The 23,931-nt window shown below is 35.8% G+C and overlaps 2 protein-coding genes across 7 annotated transcripts; both read left to right on the forward strand.

The window, feature by feature from the left end:
- The first annotated feature begins 431 nt into the window (after window positions 1-431).
- Window positions 432-3,886, forward strand: LOC113345789 (protein MAEA homolog). Of its 2 annotated transcripts, none has more exons than XM_026589461.1 (7): window positions 432-1,002; window positions 1,093-1,287; window positions 1,712-1,834; window positions 2,336-2,521; window positions 2,677-2,813; window positions 3,354-3,540; window positions 3,651-3,886. In XM_026589461.1, the coding sequence occupies exons 1-7, from the start codon at window positions 688-690 to the stop codon at window positions 3,750-3,752; spliced, it is 1,245 nt and encodes a 414-aa protein (XP_026445246.1). In that variant the 5' UTR covers window positions 432-687; the 3' UTR covers window positions 3,753-3,886. The 2 variants fall into 2 exon arrangements, with proteins under 2 accessions (XP_026445246.1, XP_026445247.1); XM_026589462.1 differs by having other exon boundaries at window positions 2,680-2,813.
- Window positions 3,887-14,767: 10,881 nt separating this feature from the next.
- LOC113345758 lies at window positions 14,768-23,679 on the forward strand. 5 transcript variants are annotated; one of them, XM_026589438.1, is made up of 11 exons: window positions 14,776-15,252; window positions 15,416-15,470; window positions 16,332-16,401; window positions 17,048-17,105; window positions 18,426-19,896; window positions 20,358-20,645; window positions 20,732-20,843; window positions 21,683-21,853; window positions 21,940-22,236; window positions 22,356-22,457; window positions 22,545-23,679. In XM_026589438.1, exons 5-11 carry the CDS (start codon window positions 18,461-18,463, stop codon window positions 22,746-22,748), a joined length of 2,610 nt encoding a protein of 869 aa, XP_026445223.1. In that variant the 5' UTR covers window positions 14,776-15,252; window positions 15,416-15,470; window positions 16,332-16,401; window positions 17,048-17,105; window positions 18,426-18,460; the 3' UTR covers window positions 22,749-23,679. The 5 variants fall into 5 exon arrangements, with proteins under 5 accessions (XP_026445225.1, XP_026445223.1, XP_026445221.1 ...); XM_026589436.1 differs by lacking the exon at window positions 15,416-15,470; XM_026589437.1 differs by lacking the exon at window positions 15,416-15,470 and having other exon boundaries at window positions 16,338-16,401.
- The last annotated feature ends 252 nt before the right edge of the window (window positions 23,680-23,931 follow it).

The raw sequence follows: 23,931 nt of genomic DNA on the forward strand, positions 1-23,931 counted from the left end.
ATGTTGATGAACATAATCGTTTATATAGGTTTTTATCAGGAGTTCATTCTAGAAATGAACTCTGGTTTATATAAGTTTTTATCTGGAGTTCATTCCAGAAATGAACTCTGGTTTATATGGGTTTTATGAGGAGTTCATTCCAGAAATGAACTCTGGTTTACGTAGGTTTTTGTTCTTAATAATGAATATTTTGTAAAATTTTAATGAAATAATGAAGTTGGTTCATATGTGATTTAATTTGGTTTTTATTAGATTTTCATTTGTAAGAATGAACTTTGATGGTTCATCACACAAAATGAACTGCTACAAGAAAATAAGTAAAAATTAACACGAAAGAGTATTTTTCCAAAAGAAGCAAACAGACATGGACCCACCTAAAAACGGGGATCAAACGATATTTTTCCCCTTAATCAACACCTCCTTCGCAAATTCGTGTTGGGTACCCTAGAGGTCCTCCAACAAGAACAAAAGCTTTGGTTTCGATCCATTCCTTCTCCTACCAAAACTGAAACTAAAATCCCAATCTTTCTTCAGAATCACTTCCATGGTTTCTCGTTCGAAAAATAATTAAAAAGAAAACCCTAACTATGAGCAAATTCAATTATTCTCTCTAAATAATTTCCCCCTTTGCCCTTTCTTTTGTTCTCCCTATCCAAATCACAATCTTTTGTCACTCTCCTGTAATTCATGGAAGCTATGGACTTGGATACAACAATGTCTAATGGAGATTCAACAACAACAACATCATCTGTAACAACAACAGCAACCGCATCAGTACCAACATCAAGATTGAATAGTCTAGCAGAAACATTAAAGCTAGAACATCAATTTTTAAGAGTACCCTTTGAACATTTAAAGAAATCAATTAGGGCTAATCATCGTATCGCTGAGAAAGAAATATCTAGTGTTATATCTACTGTTAGTAATGATAGTATGTCTAAAGAAGACGCTGTTAATCATCTTACTAATCTTGTTTCTAGATTACAAGGTCTTAAAAGAAAGGTAACAAGATTTGAATTGTGTTTTTCTTTTTTAAGTTGAAATTTGACAAAAGGTTTAATCTCGATTTCGATTTTTGCTGTGATTGGTTAGTTGGAAGAAGGAAATAAAGCAGAGAATTTGCAAGTGCAAAGATGCAGAGCTAGGTTGGATCATTTAGATGCAGCAGAAGCTGAGAATATGTCTGAGTGGAATAATACAAGGCTTAGAAGAATTCTTGTGGATTATATGCTGAGATTGTCTTATTATGATACTGCTGCCAAGCTTGCAGATTGCGCTAATATTCAAGTAAATTTACATTATTTTGCTTTCTTGTTATGCAGATTATAATTTTTTGTGACAAGGATATGGTTTCAACGAATTTGAGTAGATTGATTTAGAAATTTGTTGCACTGCAGTTCCAAAGCTGTTGTTTTAAGTGTAGAGTTTAGTGACATAGTATTTTGGGAGGTTGATGATTTAGAGTTTGTATGTGGTCGTGATTACATAGTGGAACCTATTAGGCGTAGTCGTTGTTAATGAGGGATATCCACAACTGTTTACATAAGTTATCTGTTAGAGAGCCCCAAGCTGGCAACTCTTAGCTGCTCTGTTAGAAAAAGTTCTGAATAAAAGGACGTTCCTTGAAAGGGTTTTGTCAACATACTGTATATATCATTTATTTAAATTTCTCTATGCGTACTTGAAGATACTTATTAAAATTCTGTTACAGGATCTTGTTGATATTGACGTCTTCCTCGATGCGAAGAAGGTCATTGGTGCTCTTCAAAGCAGGGAGGTAACTCCTGCTTTAGCATGGTGTGCAGAGAACAAATCCAGGTTGAAGAAATCAAAGGTGCAACATTATTTTTTTCAATTTTCTGTCAGTATCCTTATACGACGCACGTTTTATCTGCCTAGTTTAACATGGTCTTGTGAATTTCAAAAACTTAAAAACATGCATGTAGATTTTACATTCACAGTATCCTAGACTTTGGATGACATTTTTCTATGGCAATAGTGCTCACTGATTGTTGTTTATCGGAGTTGCATAGATACTTAAAATTTCTTTTTACTCTATCATATATTTCTTCCACCTCTGTGCTCCTACATTTTGAATGTAAATGGTTGAAAACTGTAAAGCGGCAGCTGAGACATCATTGGGCAAAATCTGCTATTGTAATTTAATATTTTATATAATCTAGGCCCATGCTAAAATGCTGGATATAATATCCTGTTTAATCCTAGATTGGTTAGAATATTTAAGAATGCAATAACTAATTTAAGATGCGTATTATGTGTGAAATTTCTGCTCCATCAAGAACCTGTAGTGCTGAAATTTTTTAGTGGATGACAGAGCAAATTTGAGTTTCAACTGAGACTTCAAGAATTCATAGAGCTTGTAAGAGCCGATAACCATTTGCAAGCTATCACATATGCTCGGAAGTACCTTGCTTCATGGGGGGCCACTCATATGAAAGAACTGCAGCAAGTTATGGCAACCCTAGCCTTCAAAAGTAGTACCGAGTGTCCAAAGTACAAGGTATACTTCTTCCACCGTTCGTCTTATCTCATTAATGTCTTTCAAGTGGTGATTTCTTAGATTTGGTACTCAATGGTGTCTAACATTCAAATTGTCTTCTATCGTGCTACCCGTCTAACTTTAAATTTTCACGGAAAATGAAATATTGTGTTTAGCAGGTTTTATTTGAGCTAAAGCAATGGGACAATCTAGTGGAGCTTTTCAAGCAGGAGTTTTGTCGGTTATATGGAATGACACTTGAACCCTTGCTTAACATTTTTCTGCAGGCAGGCTTGTCAGCTCTTAAAACTCCGTATCCTTGTGTGATGTATTACAAGTGATTTGCTTCTGTTCTATGTGGGACTCCCTGTGTTAGCTATGGATGTCCAGGTGCCCATTTATCTAGGTATTTTGTAGCTGAACAATGAGTGATTCCTGGTTTCAGTTCCACATATATCTCTACCAGAACCATAAATATGATAACCTTTTTGAGAACTGAGATCAAAACTCTTGTAAGAGGCAGGTAGACCTAACTAATAGTTCTGGCATAATCCAAAGCTTGTTTAGAAAAGTCCTTTTTGTGTTAGTTCTGGCACATCCCGTATGTTGCTGAGATACACCTAAATCAGGTGGTAACTTTTTACTTAGGATGTTCTGTTGTGTTGTGAGCTTCTCATACAATTAAGTTCGAGCAATAATCTTTTTTAGATGGAAACGTCTTTACTATATGTTAATTTGATTAACAGTGGGTTATGTCGTCTAAATATTCACCTTTATTTGTAATTGGTGTGACAGAAAGGTCTTATACCTACGAGGACCTTTATTTTCATAATTCTTCCTTAACTTGATCTAGATTCTGCTTTGAGGAAGATTGTACGAAAGAAGATCCATTGTCACAAGAGAACTTCCGGAAGCTAGCAATGCCATTACCGTTCTCTAAACAGCACCATTCAAAGCTTGTTTGTTACATTACGAAAGAGCTAATGGATACAGAAAACCCGCCGCTGGTCTTACCTAACGGCTATGTTTACAGTACTAAGGTTATCCAAAGCTGTTCTAAAAGTAAAATAATGTATTACAACAATACAGTTCTGTAATTGTCTGACTCAATTTTTTGTTGTTGTTTTGTTTTCTCCCTCTCTTTTCACAGGCTCTTGAAGAGATGGCAAAAAAGAATGGTGGGAAAATAACTTGTCCCAGAACAGGTTTAGTCTGCAATTATTCAGAAGTTGTCAAGGCTTACATATCATAAGCATACCAAGGCTGCACTTGAGCAATGATCTAGTCAATCAATTAATGATCCAAGCATTGTATGTTCTTGTTTATACAGAGGGGCCTCCACCTCTAGAACCTATAAATTAATGATGATTATCTTTCTGTTTGTTCCCTTGTAACCCAGATTCCCCCCACCCCACCACCACCACCACCAAAAAAAAAAAAGAAGGCTAAAAATATATGAAAACAATGTGGCCCGAACACCTGGCAAGGAGGAGAATGTTGTAATATTAGTCTCACCTCTAGCGATTCTAGGAATTCAATTTTGGGGTAATCCTATTCCTCAGGAGTTATTCCATTCCATTCCACCGGTCAGTGGTTCCACTGGTCGGCGGATGTAATGGAAAAGGAGAGCTTTAAGGGAATTGAATTCGAAATCCAATTCCGGTTGAGGGATAGGTATATTCCCCCGGAATCCAATTCCTGGGCTCCCAAAAACCTGAACTGAACGCGCTGTAAATAAGGAGGGCGGATCCATGGATGCTTGACTCTTAAAATGGATACTATCATACATGATTTGCGTCATTTTTTCCGCAAAACCCAAACGATAATGAATTTTAAATCCAATATCTTGATGACACTACATTCCTACAAAGAATGAGCACAATTCGAGACGTATAATACCACCATCTGAATTTAAATCCAATATTTTGATGACACGATTCTCTTATAAGACTCTACATTCCTACAAATAATATCCAATATTTTGATGACACGTTCCTCTTATGAGACTCTACATTCCTACAAATAATTAGCACAATTCGAGACGAATAACATCACAATCTACCTCTTTAAACATGTTCCTCTTATGAGACTCTATATTCCTACAAAGAATTCGAGACGAATAACATCACAATCTACCTCTTTAAATATGTTCCTCTTATGAGACTCTATATTCCTACAAAGAATGAGCACAATTCAAGACGTATAACACTACCATCTACCCCTTTAAATATCAGTCGTTAAAAGTTAATGGGTAAAAAAACACCACCATCGATCCCTTTAAACATCAGTCGTTAAAAGTTAACAGGTGAAATTAAGATCTGTAGATGGTGAGGTTTGGTATCTCGAATTGTGCTCATTTTTGGTAGAATGTAGAGTCTTATAAGAAGAACTTGTCATCAAAATATTAGATTTAAATTCATTGTCGTTTGGGTTTTGCGGAGAAAATAACGCAAATCATGTATGATAGTGTTCATCTAAGAGTGTCCATGGATCCTCCCTTTTAAATAAGAGAACTAAAATATACTAATTTCTATAACACTAGCTCATTCAAATAAAGGGAGATTATTTCTTATTTTTCTTCTATTATAAAGTGAGTATTGAGGCCTTATTATTTGTAGAAACTATAATATAGTCCTAGAAATAATATAATAGAGTGAGTTTGGTCTTGTTAACCTAGTCAACTGTCTGTTTGGTCCTTTTTTTATAGTTTTATTACTGTTTGGTCCTAGGGTGTACGCTACCCTCCGAATTAAATGCTTAAAATATCCTTTTGTTTCCATATATATAGAAAAAGTCAGTAGAGCAGATTTATTTTCTCTCTCTTTTTAGTTTTCGGATGTACTTTCTCTCTCTCTCTCTCTTTTTTTTTTCTTTTCTCTGCTGCATTCGATGAAGATGATAAAGTAAATCTGTGATGAAGATGACGAAGGTTTTGTGTTTTTTTTCTTCTCTGCTGCTGTTGTTGTTGAAGATGATGAAGGCGACGACGATGATGAAGATTTTATGTTTCTCGGCTGTTAATGTTGAATATGATGAAGCTGATAAAGATTTTGTGTTTTTTTCTTCTCTGCTACTGTTGTTGCTGTTGAAGATGATGAAGACGATGAAGATTTATGTTTCTCTGATATTTGTTCTTCGATTTCAAATGAACTTTCAATTTTTATGGATTTTTGTTCTGTGTTTATTTTAAAGAATGAACATTGTTTTAGATCTTGAGTTGGTTTGTTTTTTATTAGGTGTTCATTCGAAAGAATGAACTCTGTTCTAGGTGTGAATTAGTTTGTGTTTGATAGGTGTTCATTTTGACGAATGAACATGGTTTTTTGTTCACAATAATGAACTTTTGATTGGGTGCTCATTTGAAAGAATGCACTCTATTTTCAGATTTGATTTAATTATGATTTGATTAGGTGTTCGAACTCTATATTTTGTTCATAATGGTGAATTTTTTTGTTATATTTTAAGAATGAATTCGAATCTACAAAAAGCATTACCAAAACACCTGACAGTTCATCAAACAGAATGAACTCCTACAAGAAAATAAGTAAGAAGTTCAAGGTTCATCAGAGAGGATAAACTCAAATAATTACGAGAATGAAACAATTACGGAAATTAACACGGAAGGGTATTTTGGTCCATTTGATATTTTTAAATAATTATGGACCAAACGTAAAACGCTTTTTCCCGCTGGACCAAACAAACTTGGGACCACCTAAAAGAGGACCAAACGATAATTTCCCCTTATTACTTCTTATTTATTTACGCAAGACATGCATGAAATGTTAAGCAGGAGGACAACACGTGTCCGTGTACATGTTATTACCAGGACATGTAACAGCTGAGTCTTTATTCGTAAATATAATGATTATCCTAAACTAATTTCTTATTTTAGTAAAACTTCGAGTCCAATAAAATTTGGATTGATCTTCCACGAGTAAGATAATTGGTGGGCCATTAATTCACAGAATGTCGTGTTTACACAATACTCCCCTTTGGACCACCATTCAAAATGGTGTAGATCGTAAATATTGTCCATTCGTCAAAGTTGTGGAAAAAAACGTTCGCGAAAAACCTGAACACTTGAAGCTCAGAAATGAGGGTGGCCTCCTCCACTAATTCTCTCCTTTGTCGAAACTGTATCAGGAACCACGTGGGACAAAACCATAGCTTAGAGTGAAATTGATCACCACTATGAAATATTTCCTCCATCAAAATTGTGTCAGGAAAACTACTTGGGAAAAAACCTGAACGCCTGCGCCAAGAAAACCACTTGGGACAAAACCTGAGCGCCTAAAATTCATAATAATGTCGAAGTCGATGCAATTAATGGCTCGTTTAAAACCTCGCCAGGAAATCCACGTGGGACAAAACCAGACCATAGGAAAAGAGTATAATGGACTTCACCGGGTGATGGTGTAGGACATGCATATGTTACGTCGTTGAATCTTGACAATGAAAATCCAACGGGACAAAACATTGACGAAGGAAAAATATTACAACGCGTTTAAATCCAGCCGAGAACTATACGAGTTTACTCCCCCTGAAGTATAACTTTCTTAAAGTGGTTAGTGGTGCAAACATTATATAACTTTTAGAAAATCTGATTCACAATTTGCAGTATGTAGAGGATTGACTCTCAGGGCTTGCGCCGGGTGTACATGTAATACTGGTACACCCCGCATTTATATTCTCCGACCATTGCACACCAATTTCACTTTGTCGTTTTAACTTCAAGCATAACAATTAAGGCTTCTTGCAAACTCATATTTATTTTGGATTCAACTTTAGCGTTTATAAGTGCAACATGCATAACAAAAGTTAGAACGAAAAGATAATTCGTATATTATACTCCTACATGGTATCTCTGGACCATAAAGTATTATTTCTACATGCATAATGGATAGATCACCTTTCAATTTAAGGGATCACGTAATAATGATGTTAGTTTAGTAGCACAACAAGTTTTATGAGTATCAAATTTGGTTATTGTAGTTTATATAGACAGGTTTGTATGCTAGTGTTAGAGCATAGCTCGGTTGAACCCACCAAGCGTTGGTATGTCAAGTTTGGTTGTCATATTTTAGCGAGCTAAAACTCATTTAAAGAGTCGCTTGATTATGTAGAGTCAAATTCGTATAGGTTAGCTTGAAAGTATTAGGATATGAGACATTACAAGTACTGCGAAGACTTGAAGAACTGAAGAATCAAGGAGCTACAACGACAGCATCATCCTTCCACTTGAGGTTAGTGATATTTGACTTGAACTATTTCATTCCCTAATGTATCTTTCAAGTCGTGCATATTGAAAACAAAACTGTGAAGCATGAATGATTATACTCTAGTTAGACATAGTATTAAGAAATACAATACGAGGTTTATTGCTTAACCATTAAACTTTGTATATAAGACATCGACATAATCGTTTGAATGCTATTGTGATTATGTACGGGTATAAGGTGAAGATTTCATCCTAGGAAAAATAGTTTTACATTTGTTTTAAGGAAGTAAATTCATGAACTTGTTTTGTTAATCGAAAGAGAAATCGCCAGGCATTATTGGTATTGTTATTCATTGCATATCTTTTGAACTACCAATATGTGTGATTAGTATAACTGCTCATGACTTGTTTATGTTCTTGGTAAAACTATTCACAAAGGCCTGACTTTTGTATTGGTATGACTTTTATTAGTGAAACCGATCTTAAGTAATCACCTGAGATGGTATGATCGATTTTGTGTTATTGGTATGACTGACTCTGGGTAAAGGGGAACCGATCCTAGTAAGAGGTGCAACCTATCACAAAGGGGAATTGATCCTTGTATGAGGTGCAACAAGTTTTTAGTAGAAAGGGGAATCGATCCTATGGACATGTGCAACACGTTTTTAGGAAAAGGGGAACCGATCCTATGGACATGTGCAACAAGTACAAGCTAGATACCATATATATGTGGGGAACGATCCTAGTACCTAGTCAACCGAATTTTTGGTAACTAGCGTGACTATGCAAAGTACTCACATGGAGGTAGAACCGAAACTTGTTTTGGTAGAACCGTGAAACCCATGTTTGGTGATTGAGTGTTCTTGATCAATCACATAGTTCTTTAAAGTCAGATGAACCAATTCTAAACTTGTTTGGAAGTGTGGCAAATCGGTTTCAATATTGTAAGTATGAAAGAGGACTTACAAAGTAAGGATGTCGACATACTTTGAACATGTGCAGTAACGCTAATCTTTAATTGTTCAAAGTTATTCCTTAATAGCTAAAGGAAGAAAATCCCAGGTCGAATAAAATAAATTGAGAATCTTTTATTTAAGGTTTTTAATTTTGTTTTAGGAAAATGAAAATTAGTAATGTGCATTTACTAGTTCGAGATTTTCCAAGAGATTTTCGGTCAATATTTGGACAAAGCATTTCCAGGAATTATGGAAACCGAATCTGGAATATGTTGCATATCCTGAGAATATTTTCGGTTTTGGAAATTCCTTGGTGTCCAAACTTCCTTGGTTATAAATATGAAAGTTTGCATTTCGAGCAAACTAATCCTAAGAGACAGCAAAACTATCTCAGTGTGCTGCTACTGGTGAAGCCGCCTATTCGGAGAGGAGAGTAACCTAATTAGGAGAAATCTCTTATGGCCGCTCAGTTTAAAGACTTCTTTGGGATTGAGAAGCTCTTTTGTTTCGATTGATATGATTGACTAACGGTGGTTGAACTTTGATTGCACCTAGTTTGTTTATGCTCGAGAATATTCTCTTATGATATAAGATTCACTCAAACTAGATCGAAGTTTCGACGGGGATCTTTAGACTGTTTGTAGATCTAAAGACGTCTTGTGATAATCCATTGTTAAAAGACTCCGTTCTCTGCGTGATTGATCACAAGAGATTCAAGTTGATTGTGTGCAGGTGTTTATTGAAGATTTAAGAATATTTGGAGACAAAGAAGACTTTGAAGATTTCTGATTTGGGTTCATAATCTTTGGTGTGTACAATACTTGTTTCGGTAAAAGAGGATCCAAGTATAATCGTTTTATCCTTGTGATAGATTAGATTGATTAGTTGGGTAGATCGGCATCAATACAATTCTTTGTGATTAAAAGTATTGATTGCAAAATCTTAACAATTACTTTGGTAATTGATAATAAGATAGATGTAAGAACCTGACAAAGGAGTTTATTGAGATAAACAGAAGAGCTTTTTGTCGAACTCACATCACTTAGTTGAAAAGAGTTGATACCAAACAGATTTGTTGTTCCTTTACTATTTGGAATACGAACCAAAGGAATTGTTCCAAGTACGCGACTTATTACAGGTCGGAGGCGTGGGAATACTGAAGGAACTAGGTGAACTATATGTTTAGTTGCTTGGTCTCAGCTATACGAAGTTGGTTTGATTTTGTATAGCGGCTTAATCCTGAGATTCTGGACAAGGTCCCGGGGTTTTCTGCATTTGCGGTTTCCTCGTTAACAAAATCTTGCTGTGTCATTTACTTTTATTTTCCGCAATTATAATTTAAAGTAAATTACACAAACGTTAATTCCTATTTACTTGATATCAATTCTATTGTGTTTGGTTAAGTCCGAACCTATTATCAAGTAAACATACTTCGTTGTTGTATTGTCTCGATCTTGTATCCATAGTCAATCACACAAGTTATCTTATTATCGTATTGTCTCGATATCGTATCCATAGACAATCACACAAAGGGTGAACTGATTTGTTGAATTGTCTCAACTCAGTCCATAGACAATCACTTTCGGAGAAAAGACTTATAGGTGGAAAAGTTTTAGTTTGAGGTATATTTGGGTACCCTCGTCTTTTGAGCTAGGATGTTCTCGAACTTCAGGCCGAGAAAAATATTTCAGATTCCACAGTGCAAGCGTGGTTTTGAGCGCTATTCAGAACTCTTCAAGAAGCAAAAGATTATATCATCAACTCATCCGGATTTTAGTCTTTTTCAAGAACGTAAAAAAAAGGGAATGTTGGTCGTTGTCGTAAGCATCAAAATTGAATTCATTTTCTCACTAGTGTCTAATATAGATTAAGCATATGATAAGAAAGAGTTCTTTCCACGGGAGGCTATTGTTGGTTTTCGATTTTTAACCAAGGGGGGGATTTTGAATTTTATCAAGCAATAAAAACTAAATTGAAAGTGAAGTAAATAGTTGGAAGGAATCAATGAGATGAAGATATTGGTCAAAGGATTGTTTCATTCACAAACATTTATTTTGGTCAATAATTAGAATTGGTAATTTAATCTCTCATTTATCAATAGTCCTAGGATATCTTGATCGCAAGAATATCTCGTTAATTTCCTGATTTCATCACAAACACATTAAAAGATGCAGTTGCGAATTCTACCTAGAGAATAGCCTAAAGTGTAAAAGAACAATTAAGTTTAACTCCTTAAGAGCACTAAGTACTATGAAATAAGACTAAACAATGTAATTGACACACAACATGTAGACAATTTAACATAGGTTATGATTCATATGTGATTATAAAGTTGTATCACTACAAGTGATAACCACACTATGCTACTCGTAATCAGAAGTTAACAACTTTTGCGTATTGAAAACCCTAAACTAGCTTTAGAGATGAATGCAAAATCTAATTATTTCCGACTCAACGAAAAAAACATTCAAATCATATAAAAATATAAGCAATGAATCATAAACACCAAATTATTGAGAAAAAACTAATTCGTTGAATAAATACCATGTTTGAAAAATCAACTTAAACCCTTAACCAATAAATAGTATCTAGCTACTCATAGCTATGGAGTTCATTAACATAATAAATAAAATAAAGAAGATGAAAAATAACCAAAGAAAACCCTAGAAGTATCTTCGGCTCTCTCCAAAAGCTTAGTAGTAGAATACGTCATCTCATATGATGTAGAAAAATTTTTCTTTTATAGCTCTTCTTGTTTCCAAAACTAGGTTAAGTCCTCAAAATTCCATCTCAAAGTTGCCCACCAAACCCATGTGTAGAAACGCCCATGTAGAAACTCCGCCCAAAAAGTATCACCGGAAGTCCAGAAAATGGTCGGAGTTGGCCTAGAAAACTAACCGTCAAAACATCTTAGGTGACCGGGAAAGTCAATCCGGTCACCTGTCAAACCGGTCAATTGAGTCAGGTCATCGAGTCAACTGAGTCAACTCGATCAGGTCAACTGGTTGAGTCAGGGTCTGAGTTAAGTGGGTCAAGGTCTGAGTTTGTCAGGCCTAGTCCATTGCACGACCTAAGCCCTGTTGCACAAGCCAGAATCAGTTTAGCGCCATAGTAATGCATCTTCCTGCAATTCTATTGCAACACTCCCAACTATAGCTGCATCATTGTCAACGGTAATTTCACCATTGGCTCAAGTCACTGTCCAAAGCCTCTCTATAACTGCAATCATAACAACCCATATAAATTTTTTCCCGCAGCTTCAACCTCCAACCATAACCAATCTTTTCAACATCACAGAATTTCAGCTCCTCCATCTCAGTTCAAGAGCTCTACCCATTGTGCACTTTCCATCAGAAAAACTTCATCCATCCATGCACTTCACTTCAGATGAAAACAAGCCTTGCTAACTGCAAACCATCCTCCAGAACAATCACCATAGTTCATTATAAGCAGCAAATTACCTCATGTTAGCTTCAGCATAATCCCGAACAGCCACTGAAGTATAACAACATCTCCATAATGAGTTCATCCACCTTCCTTGTAACATTCACCAGCACCAGTCATTGCACCACATACTTCCGTGTCTCAAATCTTCTAATAACACAAACTTGAGTATACCCTATCGAATTCAGCCTTCAATCATCACAGCGAAACCTAAATTTCATATCAATTCATCACCACAACAACAACACTAGCATGTTCTTCTCATTCTCAGCTCAAAACCTGCAATGCTCATCTTCCCTGTAATTTCTTCAGTTCATCTTCTGTTGCTACAAGCAGCTACATAACCACCAATATTCCATGTTCTTTCCCTGCATACACCCATTACAGAACCACCAACTCTATCTTCCTCTTGATGTTCTTATCCATTTCAAGTTCAGCAGCACAATCAAATCCATCTAAAGTAAAAACTCGCTGAATGTTCTTCCTCTTGATGTTCTTTATAGATTGAATTTTCATAATTATTTTTTTTCTCTCTCCTAAAAGTGCTCTGGCGATTTTTGCTTGTTTTTTTTTTAGGGTTTCTTAGTTTTTCCACGTTTTCTCCATTGTTTGATCATCTTTGGATGATTAACAATGGGAGAAAATCATGCTACATGGTCTAGCAACACAGCTCTTATGTCTACATCTTTTGTAGACATGGTTAGAGGTAAAAACTCGCTGAATGTTTCCAATATTGATATTGCTTCTTTACCAAACCCTATTTTTTTAGATGATAAACCAGCCATGGAAATACCGTTAGATTTATTCCATGAAGGGTGTGCGGCTTGGAAGTACATCCTTATTGGAAGATTGGTTTTTAAAGATCTTGTTTTTACTGGCGTCAAGACATCATTAGAAGATTAATGGAAGTTAGGTCCGGGAAAAGTCAAGTTCACTCCTATGAGCAATTGTTTTTTTATTATCAAGTTTACAACTGAAGAGGATATGATCAAGGTCCAGGATGGAGAGACTTGGAAGGCTAATTAACAGGAGCTTAGGCTTCAAAATTGGTTTCCATGGTTTGATCCAGATAAACAAAATTCTTCTCATGCATTCGTATGGGTAAACTTCCCTGGTTTATACGTGGAGTTGACAAAAAAAAATATTGCTTTCGCTTGGAAAAAACCTAGGCAAACCTATAATGGTGGATAAACGAACGTTGAACCATGAATATGGTTCTTTTGCAGCGGTTTTGGTTGATATATATTTTGCAAACAAAGTACCATAATGTATTCATATAACAGTGGGAGGTAGGTCTTTTGATCAGTTTGTAGAACTTCAAAAATATCCAAAAAAATTTGCCCACTGCAAAATTGTTGGCCATGAAGATGCTTATTGTAGGAGGAAGGGCAGGAAGAATTCGGTAGTTAATCACCAAAAAAGTATTAAAAAAACCATTGAGAAGTGGCAACCAAAAGACAAAGGCGTGGAAAGTATTAATGCTGTAGCTATTCAGGGTTCAGTTGGGGAAAATTCCCATGCAACTAATGCAAATCATGAAAAAAAAAATCGCTTCAGTTTCAAGTAGAGATGTTAATGCTACAACTCAAGCAAGTGCCGACCTGTTGGAGAAAGAGCTTACAAAAGCTGAAAACAAGACCGTGCACAACTTAAATTCTAATCTGGATAAAAATTTCGTGACCAAGGAAGGAACAGCAACCGTGTCCAAGCAAAACTCTGTGAATTTGGAAGGGAAATCCGTGAAATCTATTATGGCAGGAAACGTGAAAAATTCTAATTCTGGAGTTTCCGTGTCCAAGATAAATACTCCTTTGGTTGATAACGTTCATACACTTGTTTTGTACAAGTCACTGACCAGGCCAGTGGAGTCCGTGGCCAAGCTGAACCCTAGTTTGGCAGAGTAAAAAACTGCTGGCAGGTCTGTGGGAATTAATTCAATAGATGATTGGACACAAGTTAAAGGTAAGAACTCAGGTACCAAATTTTCTTTTACTCCTTTAACTGATGAGTTGCTCAGTTCCTCTGATTTTGTTTACCAAAACAAATATGATTCTCTAAGCTTAGAATTGGGTTTTAGAGATGATGTTGGGGAAGATACAAAGTGAAACTGAAAATTCAGAAGATGAAGATAAGCAAAGTAATACTGTTTTGGATGCGGCAACTATGGCAGCTGAAGTTAAGAGATTAAAAGAATGGGGTACTCTTGTGGATGATAATAAAAACAAGAATAACAAGGTTTCGGAGACTACAGATTCAGTTGGGACTTCAACTAAATCTGTTCGAACTAACAAGGAAACACGACTCGGGCTGGAGGATATTGTTTTTGATAGGAATAATATTTTGACTAAAGAGGAACTTGAAGAGGCAAGCAACATTCAGAATGATGATGTGCGTGCTAATTTTATTCGAAATCCAGCCTTTAGACAAGATTATTTCAAGGGAAAAAAGGATCTAATAGATAGAATGTCAAATCTGGACGCGCAAGTTCAAGAGGGGTGTGATAGAATTTTGAAGGAGCAAAGAGAAGTTTCTTTGCAAGCCAAAGCACTTTCGGCTGATTTGGAGACTTTTCCAGATATGGTTAATAATAGTCTGCCTTTTAAAGCTAAAAATGGTAAGTCTCTTGGGCTTAATAAGACTTAGAATGTAAATGCTAACAATCAGCAAGCTCTAACTTCAATTAAGCTAGTTCCGGGTAATTCTACTTCTACTTCTGATGAGGAGGAAGAAGAAGAATTTTTGGATGGTCACTACACCATATTGGCCAGATAGCAACTCAAATTAGCAACGGAAATGTAGCAGTTGCTAATTTTCAGTTGCGAATTTCTGTTGCTAAAATTTCGCAATAGCCAGCTGCTGTTGCTAATTTCGCAACTGCCATTCCTCAGTTGCTGTTCACAACTGTTTCTGTTTTAGGCGTGCGAAGTACCCGTGTGACAAAACACACCTGCAAACACCTTTTTTTACCTTTTTTTCCTGAGCGTGCAAATTTCATGTGTGCACTCCTCTTATCCTTAGAGAAAATATTCCACTTCAATCATTCAACACTCGTCCTCTCTCTCACTCTCTTTCTCCTGAAGAAAAAAAATCTCCCGCCATGAATCTTTCCCGCCGTGGAAATCTGAGGAAGCTAGGTATGGATGACGATTAGTATTTGTTATATAAGGTTTAAATCGATTGATGCTGCTTTTTCTTTAGTGTTTGATAGTTAGGGTTTGGTAGATTGGGTTTGATAGTTAGGGTTTTGTATTTTTTGTTCAAATCGATTAATGATGTATTTTTTGTGTATTTTGGTAGATTGATACTTAGGGTTTTATGTATTTTGTTTAAAGGGGAAAGAAGAATAAAGAAGGTGAGTATTAATCTGGTTTGAGGTGAGATTAGGGTATGCTTAAATGTTTTCTTTCAAAGTATGGATTCAATTAAGTTACTTAAGTTTAAAGTTGTGATTAGATTTAAAAAAGTAGGCTAGTATTAATTTTCTAAAGGACAATCTTTGAGACACCGTTTTTGTTCTGTTGTTTAGACTTAGGAATTTTTAGTTTTGGATTGAACCAGTAGAAATTTTAGGAATGTTTAACAAGGATTTGGAAATGATATAGAGTATTGGTAATCACTGTCTAGATAGAAACTTCAACTGAAATAGTAATTGTAGTGTAGGATTGGCTAACTTCGATAATTCATTTAGGTTCGTATTGGTTTAAGAGGTCGGGATTGTAGAAGTGGACAGATGTATGTAAGATTTTATTCCAGAGACATGGTGAGAATTTAAGATAATTTTATGCTGGACGTTTAGTATGTTAATGGGTTTCATCAGCTTTTTATGTTGTTCTCAGTTTTGAACTATTAGATATTTTCATTTGATTGGTGTGCATATTAACTGTGTCGATGGGTGTATGTAGTATGCATTGTTTAGGTGTTCTGTTTTCTTTTATTTTCTATTGGACAGATCTAAAGTTATTGAGGAGACCCATTCGTGTGCATACTCCACGTGATTGTTTTGTTTTCTTTTATTTTCTTCTTCCGTTTGCGATAATACTAATATCATGGTTTGAGGGTTTTCGTGAGGATAGACTATTTGGTGAGTTAATGATGAAATTGATATTCATTCGTCTGGGTTATAATATGTTCTTTCCGTGTTCTGCCTTTTATCAGTAATTGCCATTTTTACTATAAGCTTCCACTGGACCTTGCTGATTATTTTTCCTTTTAGTGCCAGGCGATACATCTACAGCTGAAAGCGAACTCAAGGAAGCGGAAAGTGAATACTAAATTTGGCTTGAGTGAGTATGCAAAAGCTTTTGCCTAATATGTACGTTTTGTATATGTCTTGTGGTATCGACAACGACTGATAATATGTATGTACTAGGTTTGGTTAATGTATTAAGCTATCTCGATTGTATGAGTCCTGTGGTTAAAAAAGTAGCATTCTGTACAGGTGGACACAATGATGTTGTTTAATATATATAATTTTTTTGGTCTAATAACCTTGTTAATAATATGAATATGAGGAATTAATAATAAAGAAAATGATAATAGAATTGCTAGTGGTAATTGTGTTATGTGTATGATCACTAACTTAACCAAATTTTCAAAACCTGTTTCTTCTTGAAACCTTATAAGTGTACTTCCTGTGTAAAGTTATTTCAGTACATATGGTCTCTTATCACAGCGAGGGAGACTCTTGCAGTTCCTTCTTTTGATTATTACTGTTGTTAATTCTTTACTTCACTTTAACCAACTTAGTAATGATGAATTTAGACAGAATTATACCTTAAGTTTATGTTTTGTACGTTATTACGGTTTACTGAAAATGGGGCGCTACAGGTTTAGACCCCTAAAATTTAAACTATATATGTTCATTGTAATATTCTTTGTAATATTCAGTATTTATGTTTGCTCATGGTTTTCTTTATGCTATTTCTGCAGGTGGAAGATTCGATCTGAGATTTCGTAAGGAGTTACTGCAGCTGCTATTGCTAATCAAGTATGGTCCTCTTCTTTATCTAGTTTTCTGTTTTGGGTTTGATTTCAGGGAAGTTTAGTTTCTATTTTGTGTTTATACGATGAATAAAGTTATCTTCTGGTCATTGTTATAGTTTATTGAAACAGTTTATTCCATGATGAAGTATTGTACAATTATTGAAGTGTTCTTGTACTTGAACCAGAATTTACAATGATAAATTATTTATGGTAGTATGAATCAATAAGATCTATAAGTATAATATTGTGTTTTTCAAGTTGTTGAGTATGCTAAGACTAGGGTTATGGTATGTTTCGGCAAATATTGGATGTGATAATCATCTGTAGTGTTACTATCTAAGTAAGATTTTTGATGTTCTGTGCATGGATTACGGTTTATTCTTTATATGGATGGTGTGGATAAACTGCTGTGTAATTTTTGACATGTATCGTCTATAGGAATCATAATATAGGGTAATCAAATATGTCTTCTACTGTTGATAAGGAGTGGATGAGTTGTACCTGGAATTCTGGTAAATACATATAAGGTGTAAGGTCATTTATAGAGTTTGTTCGTAGAAATGGTGGTAACAGTATGGTGTTCTCATGTCCTTGTAAACGTTGTAAGAATGGTAAAGGAAAGTTTCCACTTAAAGAAATTAGTTTTCATTTGCTCAAGAATGGTATTGTCCCAACGTATACAATGTGGCGTTTTCATGGTGAAAGATCAGTAGGAGATAAGGTCAGGGATGTTGCTGAGAATGTGGGAAATGTGGGCGAGAATATAGGAAATATAGATGATAATGTAGTAGATATTGGTAAGAATGTTGGTGAGAATGCTGATCCTAATGTAGATGAGAATCCTAGCGTAGATGAGAATGTTAGACCACACAACAGCCACAACAAAACAAGGTCTTTTTATGAGCGTGCAAGAGAACCTTTGTACCCATCATGTCCTAAAGGAAAGACTGCACTGTATGCTGCTATACAATTGAATAACATAAAGACCCAATATGGATTTTCAGATAATGGTGTCACTGCACTATTAGAATTGATGAAGGAGTTGCTTCCGGAAGATAACACACTGCCATCTAAGTATCTGATGTAAAAAAGATGATTCAAGAAGTGGGAATGGATTACGTAACCTATGATGCTTGCGTTAATGACTGTATTTTATACTGGAAAGAACATGAGTCACTTGTAAAGTGTCCTGATTGTCAAGAGTGTAGGTATAAGAAGGTATTCAATGATGAGAGGAAACTTATGCAAGTTGCTCAAAAGACTTTGAGATATTTTTCATTGATTAAGAGGTTGCAAAAGTTTTACAGTGTTCCTTGGATAGCAGAGGCATTTTATTGGCATCACAGAGCAAAGTCAGATATGAATGTTATGCGCCATTCGATAGATTCTTCAGCTTGGAAATGTGCAGATAACTTTTCTCCGGAGTTCTCCAAGGAGCCAAGAAATGTGACACTTGGGATTTCGACAGATGGCTTCAACCCGAATGGGTGTTTCGGACTTAGTCACAGCTGTTGGCCAGTTATTATATGTCCGTACAATCTTCCTCCTTCGATGTGTATGAAGCGAGAGTTCGCGATGTTGTGTTTGTTAATTTCAGGACCAAGAGCACCTGGTAAAGACATTGATGTATATTTACAGCCACTAATAGAGGAGTTGTTGCAGTTGTGGAATGAAGGTGTTATTACATATGATGCTTACAGTAAAACTGAATTTATGATGAAAGAAAGACTATTATGGGCTATTCATGATTTTCCGGCGTTACGAACTTTAGCTGGGTGTGTTACACATGGATATTATGCTTGTCCAACATGTGGAGAAGGGACACTTTCTGAATATCTACCGTTTAGTAAGAAGATTTGTTACATGGGACACAGAAGGTGGCTGCCAGCGAAACACAAGTATCGAGATGATAGAACACATTTCAGTGGAGGGGTAGTGCATGGTTCAGCTCCATGGCCGCTTACATGGCTGCAAATTCAGGAGATGGATGCAAATATCAGAACCAAAAAGGGTAAGGGCAAGCCGCCATCATCTGCAAGTCTGAAGCATAAAAGGAAAGCTGAAGTCGGGAATGAAGTTGTTGCTGATGTAGAAGATCAGGTTCATGACCACTCACTATATTCTAGAAGATCTATTCTTTATGATGTGCCATATTGGGGTTCAAATGCAGTCCGGCATATTACAGACGTTATGCATACAGAGAAGAACGTCACTGAGCATCTTATTGACACTGTTATGGGTAATAGCAAGTCAAAAGATAGTCCTAGTGCACGTAAAGACATGGAAGCCATGGGGATTAACAAGAAGTTATGGTTGAAAGTAGATGAAGTGACCGGTAAAACGACAATGGAAGATGGAACTTTTGCCATGACAAAGAAGGAGAAAGTGGCATTTTGTATTGTTTTGAAGAACTTAAAAGTGCCTTCTCGTTTCTCTTCCAATCTCCGCAGCAGCGTCATCATCGATCCCCTTGAGCTAAAGAATTTCAAATCCCATGATTACCATGTTGTCATGCAACATTTGTTTCTTTTGCTAGTTCATACGGCGACTTCACTACCTAAAGATCTACGGGTTGCTCTTCATCGGATAAGTCTATTTTTCAGAATTTTGTGTGCGAAGGTTATTAACAGAGAACATCTTTTAAGAGAAAAAGCTACTCTGGTGGAAGCTATGTGTGTTTTGGAAAAACATTTTCCTCCTTTTTTCGTCATCAGTATACATTTGATGGTGCATCTGGCTGATGAAGCTCTAGTCTGCGGTCCGGTCAGATATAGGTGGATGTATCCCTTTGAGAGGTAATTACTTCAACTTATTCTGTTATTTGTAAATTTTTATGAAAACTCTAATTACAAGTGTAATTTGTTGATGTTACCGGTTGTTTACGAACTGCATTTGTCGAGAATTGTCATTGCTGAATGTTCATTTCAGATAAAGAATAGTGGTAATATTATGCTATGACCACAATGATGCATTTAGTTGTCATATGCGTTACATGAACATATATAAGAAGTTTTACTTTCATGAATATATATAAGTCTAGCATTGCAGACAATACTTGCATAGTTATATAGAATCAGATTTTTGATAATATTGCTTCCAACAAGTTGGTCATATTAGGCCGGTAGTAGGGTCTTATTGCAATGGAATAAGTTAGACCTGATTTTTTTAGGAATTTATCTTGAGGTAGTTGGCTTGCTTGTAGTTTTCGTGTAATGCAAGTTGTAATACAATGATATATTTTTGCTGATATTTATAGGTTAATGAAAGGTTTCAAAGGTTTGGTACGAAATAAAAGGTATATTGATGGATGCATTGCAAGAGGTTATACATTCCGTGAAGCAAGCTTATACTGTATGGAGGACTTTTCAACTGATGGTGATGGTACTCATAAACATACCAGACAAGCCTTTTTAGATGATGATGCTGAGTTTTTCGATGAGATTCCTTTGAGTAAAGCTAAGAGTATCAAATTAACTCAAGTACAGTTTGAGCAAGCACGCAAGTGGGTTCTGTCTAAGTATGTTGGAATAGAGGACTGGCAAAGGTACATTTTTATACTTTCACACCTTAGAGATGTTGTTTGATTATTATAATTGTGTCAATCTAATTGTATTTTTATTTGATTATTAGGTCTGTCTATCTGATTGTACTTGCATTGTTGTTTGGTTTCAGAAAGTATGATTCCTATGTTAACAACGCCAATAATACCTCAAAGAGTTTCTATTTTTGGTTACGCGACGAGGTAATACATATTAGATTCTGAACTAATTTTAAGTAAAACATCGAGTGGTTTCGGCAATGCAACTGACACGCATATGTTCTCTTACAATTGTTAGAAGCCAAAGTTGGAAATTTTGTACTTTGGTGCCTAGTGCAGGGACCTCAGTTCAAGGCACAGTCATATAAGAAATACCAAGTAAATGGCTTTATTTTCTCTGCACATAGGTATGAGGAGGCGACTGTATCACAAAAGAGTGGTGTGTCTATCCGAGCAATTACGAGACAGAAAGATTCAGTGGAAAAAGAAGTTACTTATTATGGAGTTATTAAGCAGATTCTTAAGTTGAATTATATGGAGTTCGAAGAAACAGTTTTTTATTGTGATTGGGTCAGAGTTCAAGATAAGACTAATGGGTGCAAAGTTGATCCTAACTCAAACTTATAAAAGTTAACTTGTTTAAGCTGCAAAGCATCAATCAAGTTGTGGATGAGCCATTTATTCTTGCATCTGAAGCGACACAAGTGTTTTACTCAAAGGATATTTCTGATGAGGGATGGTCTCTGGTCTTGCATTCATAGCAAGGCTTAACTTCCTTTATAGATGCAATTGAATATCCTACTATTTATCAGTCAGCTTTTACTGACAACGAGAGTCTAGAAAAATTTATCTGTGTCGGGTCTGGAGTTTAAAATGATGTCTGATGTCAATGCAAGATTCTGTTGAAATTTGTTTAATCACTTATGCAAACGTAATAGGTTCTGTTTGTTTGAGAAATTTGATTGTGTTCTTTATGCATATGTGATAGTTACAAGGTTCATGGGAAAATGATTCTTTAGATGCTCGTTAACTGATGTTTACAGGTTATCATGGCAGCAGTGGAGGTAGATGAAAATGGACTTCCGATGTCGAGGAATTCAACAAAACTTGGCATCCTGAAGGGCTCGTTGGTTCGTACTCATATTCCTATCTCCTACACAAACTGGAAGATGGTGCCTGAAAATTACAAAGACGATGTCTGGGAGGAACTACAAGTACAAACTTACCTCAATTTGATTTATATATGTTCATACTTGTGTTAACTTTATTTGAATGTAAGCGAGATGATGTTTTTTTTCAGAAATCGTATCTATTGCCTGATGCTTGTAAAGAAACTGTGATAAAGGGGATGTCTGATCCATGGAGGCGACTTAAGTGGGAGTTACGAATAACATATTATGATCCATATCCCACTTATGAAGAAAGGACTGCACGTACTCCTCCAAATATAACTGATGAAGACTGGAAAACATTCTGTCGCAACGAGGAGGATGAAAAGGTTCAGAAAAATAGATTGGATAATAAGAGGAAAAGGGAGAATTATGATTACAGTCATACCTCCGGTCGAAAACCTCATAGTTTGGTGAGAGCTGAATTGGTATGTATACTCTATCAACAATGTGATGTGATTTATGAATTTCAATTTCTCGATTTTAGGGTACATGTAGATAATTGATAATAAATTTATTAATCAACTCATCGCATATGTAAATTTAGGAGCTGGAGAATCCTAGAGTAGAAATCACTACCTCTGATGTGTGGATTAAAGACCATACACAAGAGGGTGGGAAAATACTACGCAGTGCGCAGAAATACTATGTGAGAATGTTTTTAAACTATTTTCCTAAACCATACACTAGTTTGGTAATTTGATATTCAACAGAATAAACTTGCTCGACATTACAGGATGATCTGAAGAAGGCACAACTAGATACTAAGGAAAAACAAGATTCGGGTTCTTCTGTAGATGAAGCTGATCCATTGACTGTAGCTTTTGGGAAGGATACAAGGGGACGGGTTCGTGCTGTTGGTGCAGTTTCTCGTACACAATATGACTATTCAGCTCCTGCATGTGCGAAAGTTGCTGAAATGAAGTATAAGGATGGATAGCTCAAGCATCAGGTAAAAGATTTAGGTACCAAGATGGGGTTTCTACTCGAAGGCTTTGGAACCTTATGTAACGTTGTCAATAATATCCAATATGGACAATCCTCATTTATTGGCTCGAACCACATGGATAGTTCACAAGTTCATACAATTTCACCTGCTCATACTCCTGCAGCAGGCAATACCAGTTCACCTGCTCAGGCTCCTTCAGCTGGCAATACAAGTTCCCCTGCTCATGCTCCTTCATCTGAAAAATCTGTAGCTGCTGACACCATATCACCAGCTCGATCAGCTGTAGGTTCTGAGACAAAATGTTCATTGTTGAACATCAATGATGAGACTGTTGCTGTTGGTAGAGTTTGTACTGGTGAATTTGCAAAAATGGCTCACGGCTCACCTGTAGCGTCTAATCATGAGAAGGTAGTGCTTGATTGCATTCTTATGCCAGATGAACCGACTTCAAAATTTAACAAGTTCGCACGCACCTTTCAAGAAGTTGGAATTGAAGGACTTGTGGTGCATCCAAAGATGTGCATCTTATATAATTAGGAGGGTTGAACTGTTTTTTTGGAGATGCTATGAAGATATCTCAGCCATCATCTTTTGCGTATATCAACGATAAACATATATGGCTTTTGCTTTTTATGCTAATGCTCAGACGGCGTTTTACTTCTTTTTTTTTTGGTAATTTTCACACTTATGCTAATTTTCACACTTCTGCATTTGTGCATAAGAAGACTATGATGTGGCATATTCTTATGCAACTATGCATAAGGAAGTATTTTACTTTTAACTGGAAAAAAACTTGGTATGTAATATATATCTCTGTGAAGATTCTTATGCAACTATGCATAAGGGAAGTAGTTTAATTTTAATTGAAAAAAAACTTGGTATGTAATATATATATCTATGTGAATGAATTTTACTTCTTGCATTTGTTTGGTTCCTGTATATGTATATGTTTGTAGTTTGCAGGAGTATAAGGTCAACTAAAGCTAGTAGCCACCCGGGGGAATATCAATCCCTGGTAAGTTCATTTGATTATGTATTGTCCCATTTTTGCTGAAATTTGTTGGTATTAACCTTTGGATTTCACTTTCTTGCGAGGTATTACACTTAATGATCTTTTTTCTGCTGGATTATGCCGTTGATGATCTTTCTCTGGTAAGTCTCTGTTGTGATCACA

The sequence above is a fragment of the Papaver somniferum genome, unplaced genomic scaffold (assembly GCF_003573695.1).
Source record: "Papaver somniferum cultivar HN1 unplaced genomic scaffold, ASM357369v1 unplaced-scaffold_83, whole genome shotgun sequence".
NCBI lineage: Eukaryota > Viridiplantae > Streptophyta > Magnoliopsida > Ranunculales > Papaveraceae > Papaver > Papaver somniferum.

Excerpts from the sequence above, each read along its gene's own strand:
- LOC113345789 (XM_026589461.1), top strand. The coding sequence starts at position 688 with ATGGAAGCTATGGACTTGGATACAACAATGTCTAATGGAGATTCAACA. Across the intron at positions 1,288-1,711 it reads CAGATTGCGCTAATATTCAA|GATCTTGTTGATATTGACGT; the intron begins GTAAATTTACAT and ends ATTCTGTTACAG. Across the intron at positions 1,835-2,335 it reads CCAGGTTGAAGAAATCAAAG|AGCAAATTTGAGTTTCAACT; the intron begins GTGCAACATTAT and ends AGTGGATGACAG.
- LOC113345758 (XM_026589438.1), top strand. The coding sequence starts at position 18,461 with ATGAATGTTATGCGCCATTCGATAGATTCTTCAGCTTGGAAATGTGCA. Across the intron at positions 20,646-20,731 it reads GGAATAGAGGACTGGCAAAG|GTCTGTCTATCTGATTGTAC; the intron begins GTACATTTTTAT and ends TTTGATTATTAG. Across the intron at positions 20,844-21,682 it reads ATTTTTGGTTACGCGACGAG|GTTATCATGGCAGCAGTGGA; the intron begins GTAATACATATT and ends TGATGTTTACAG.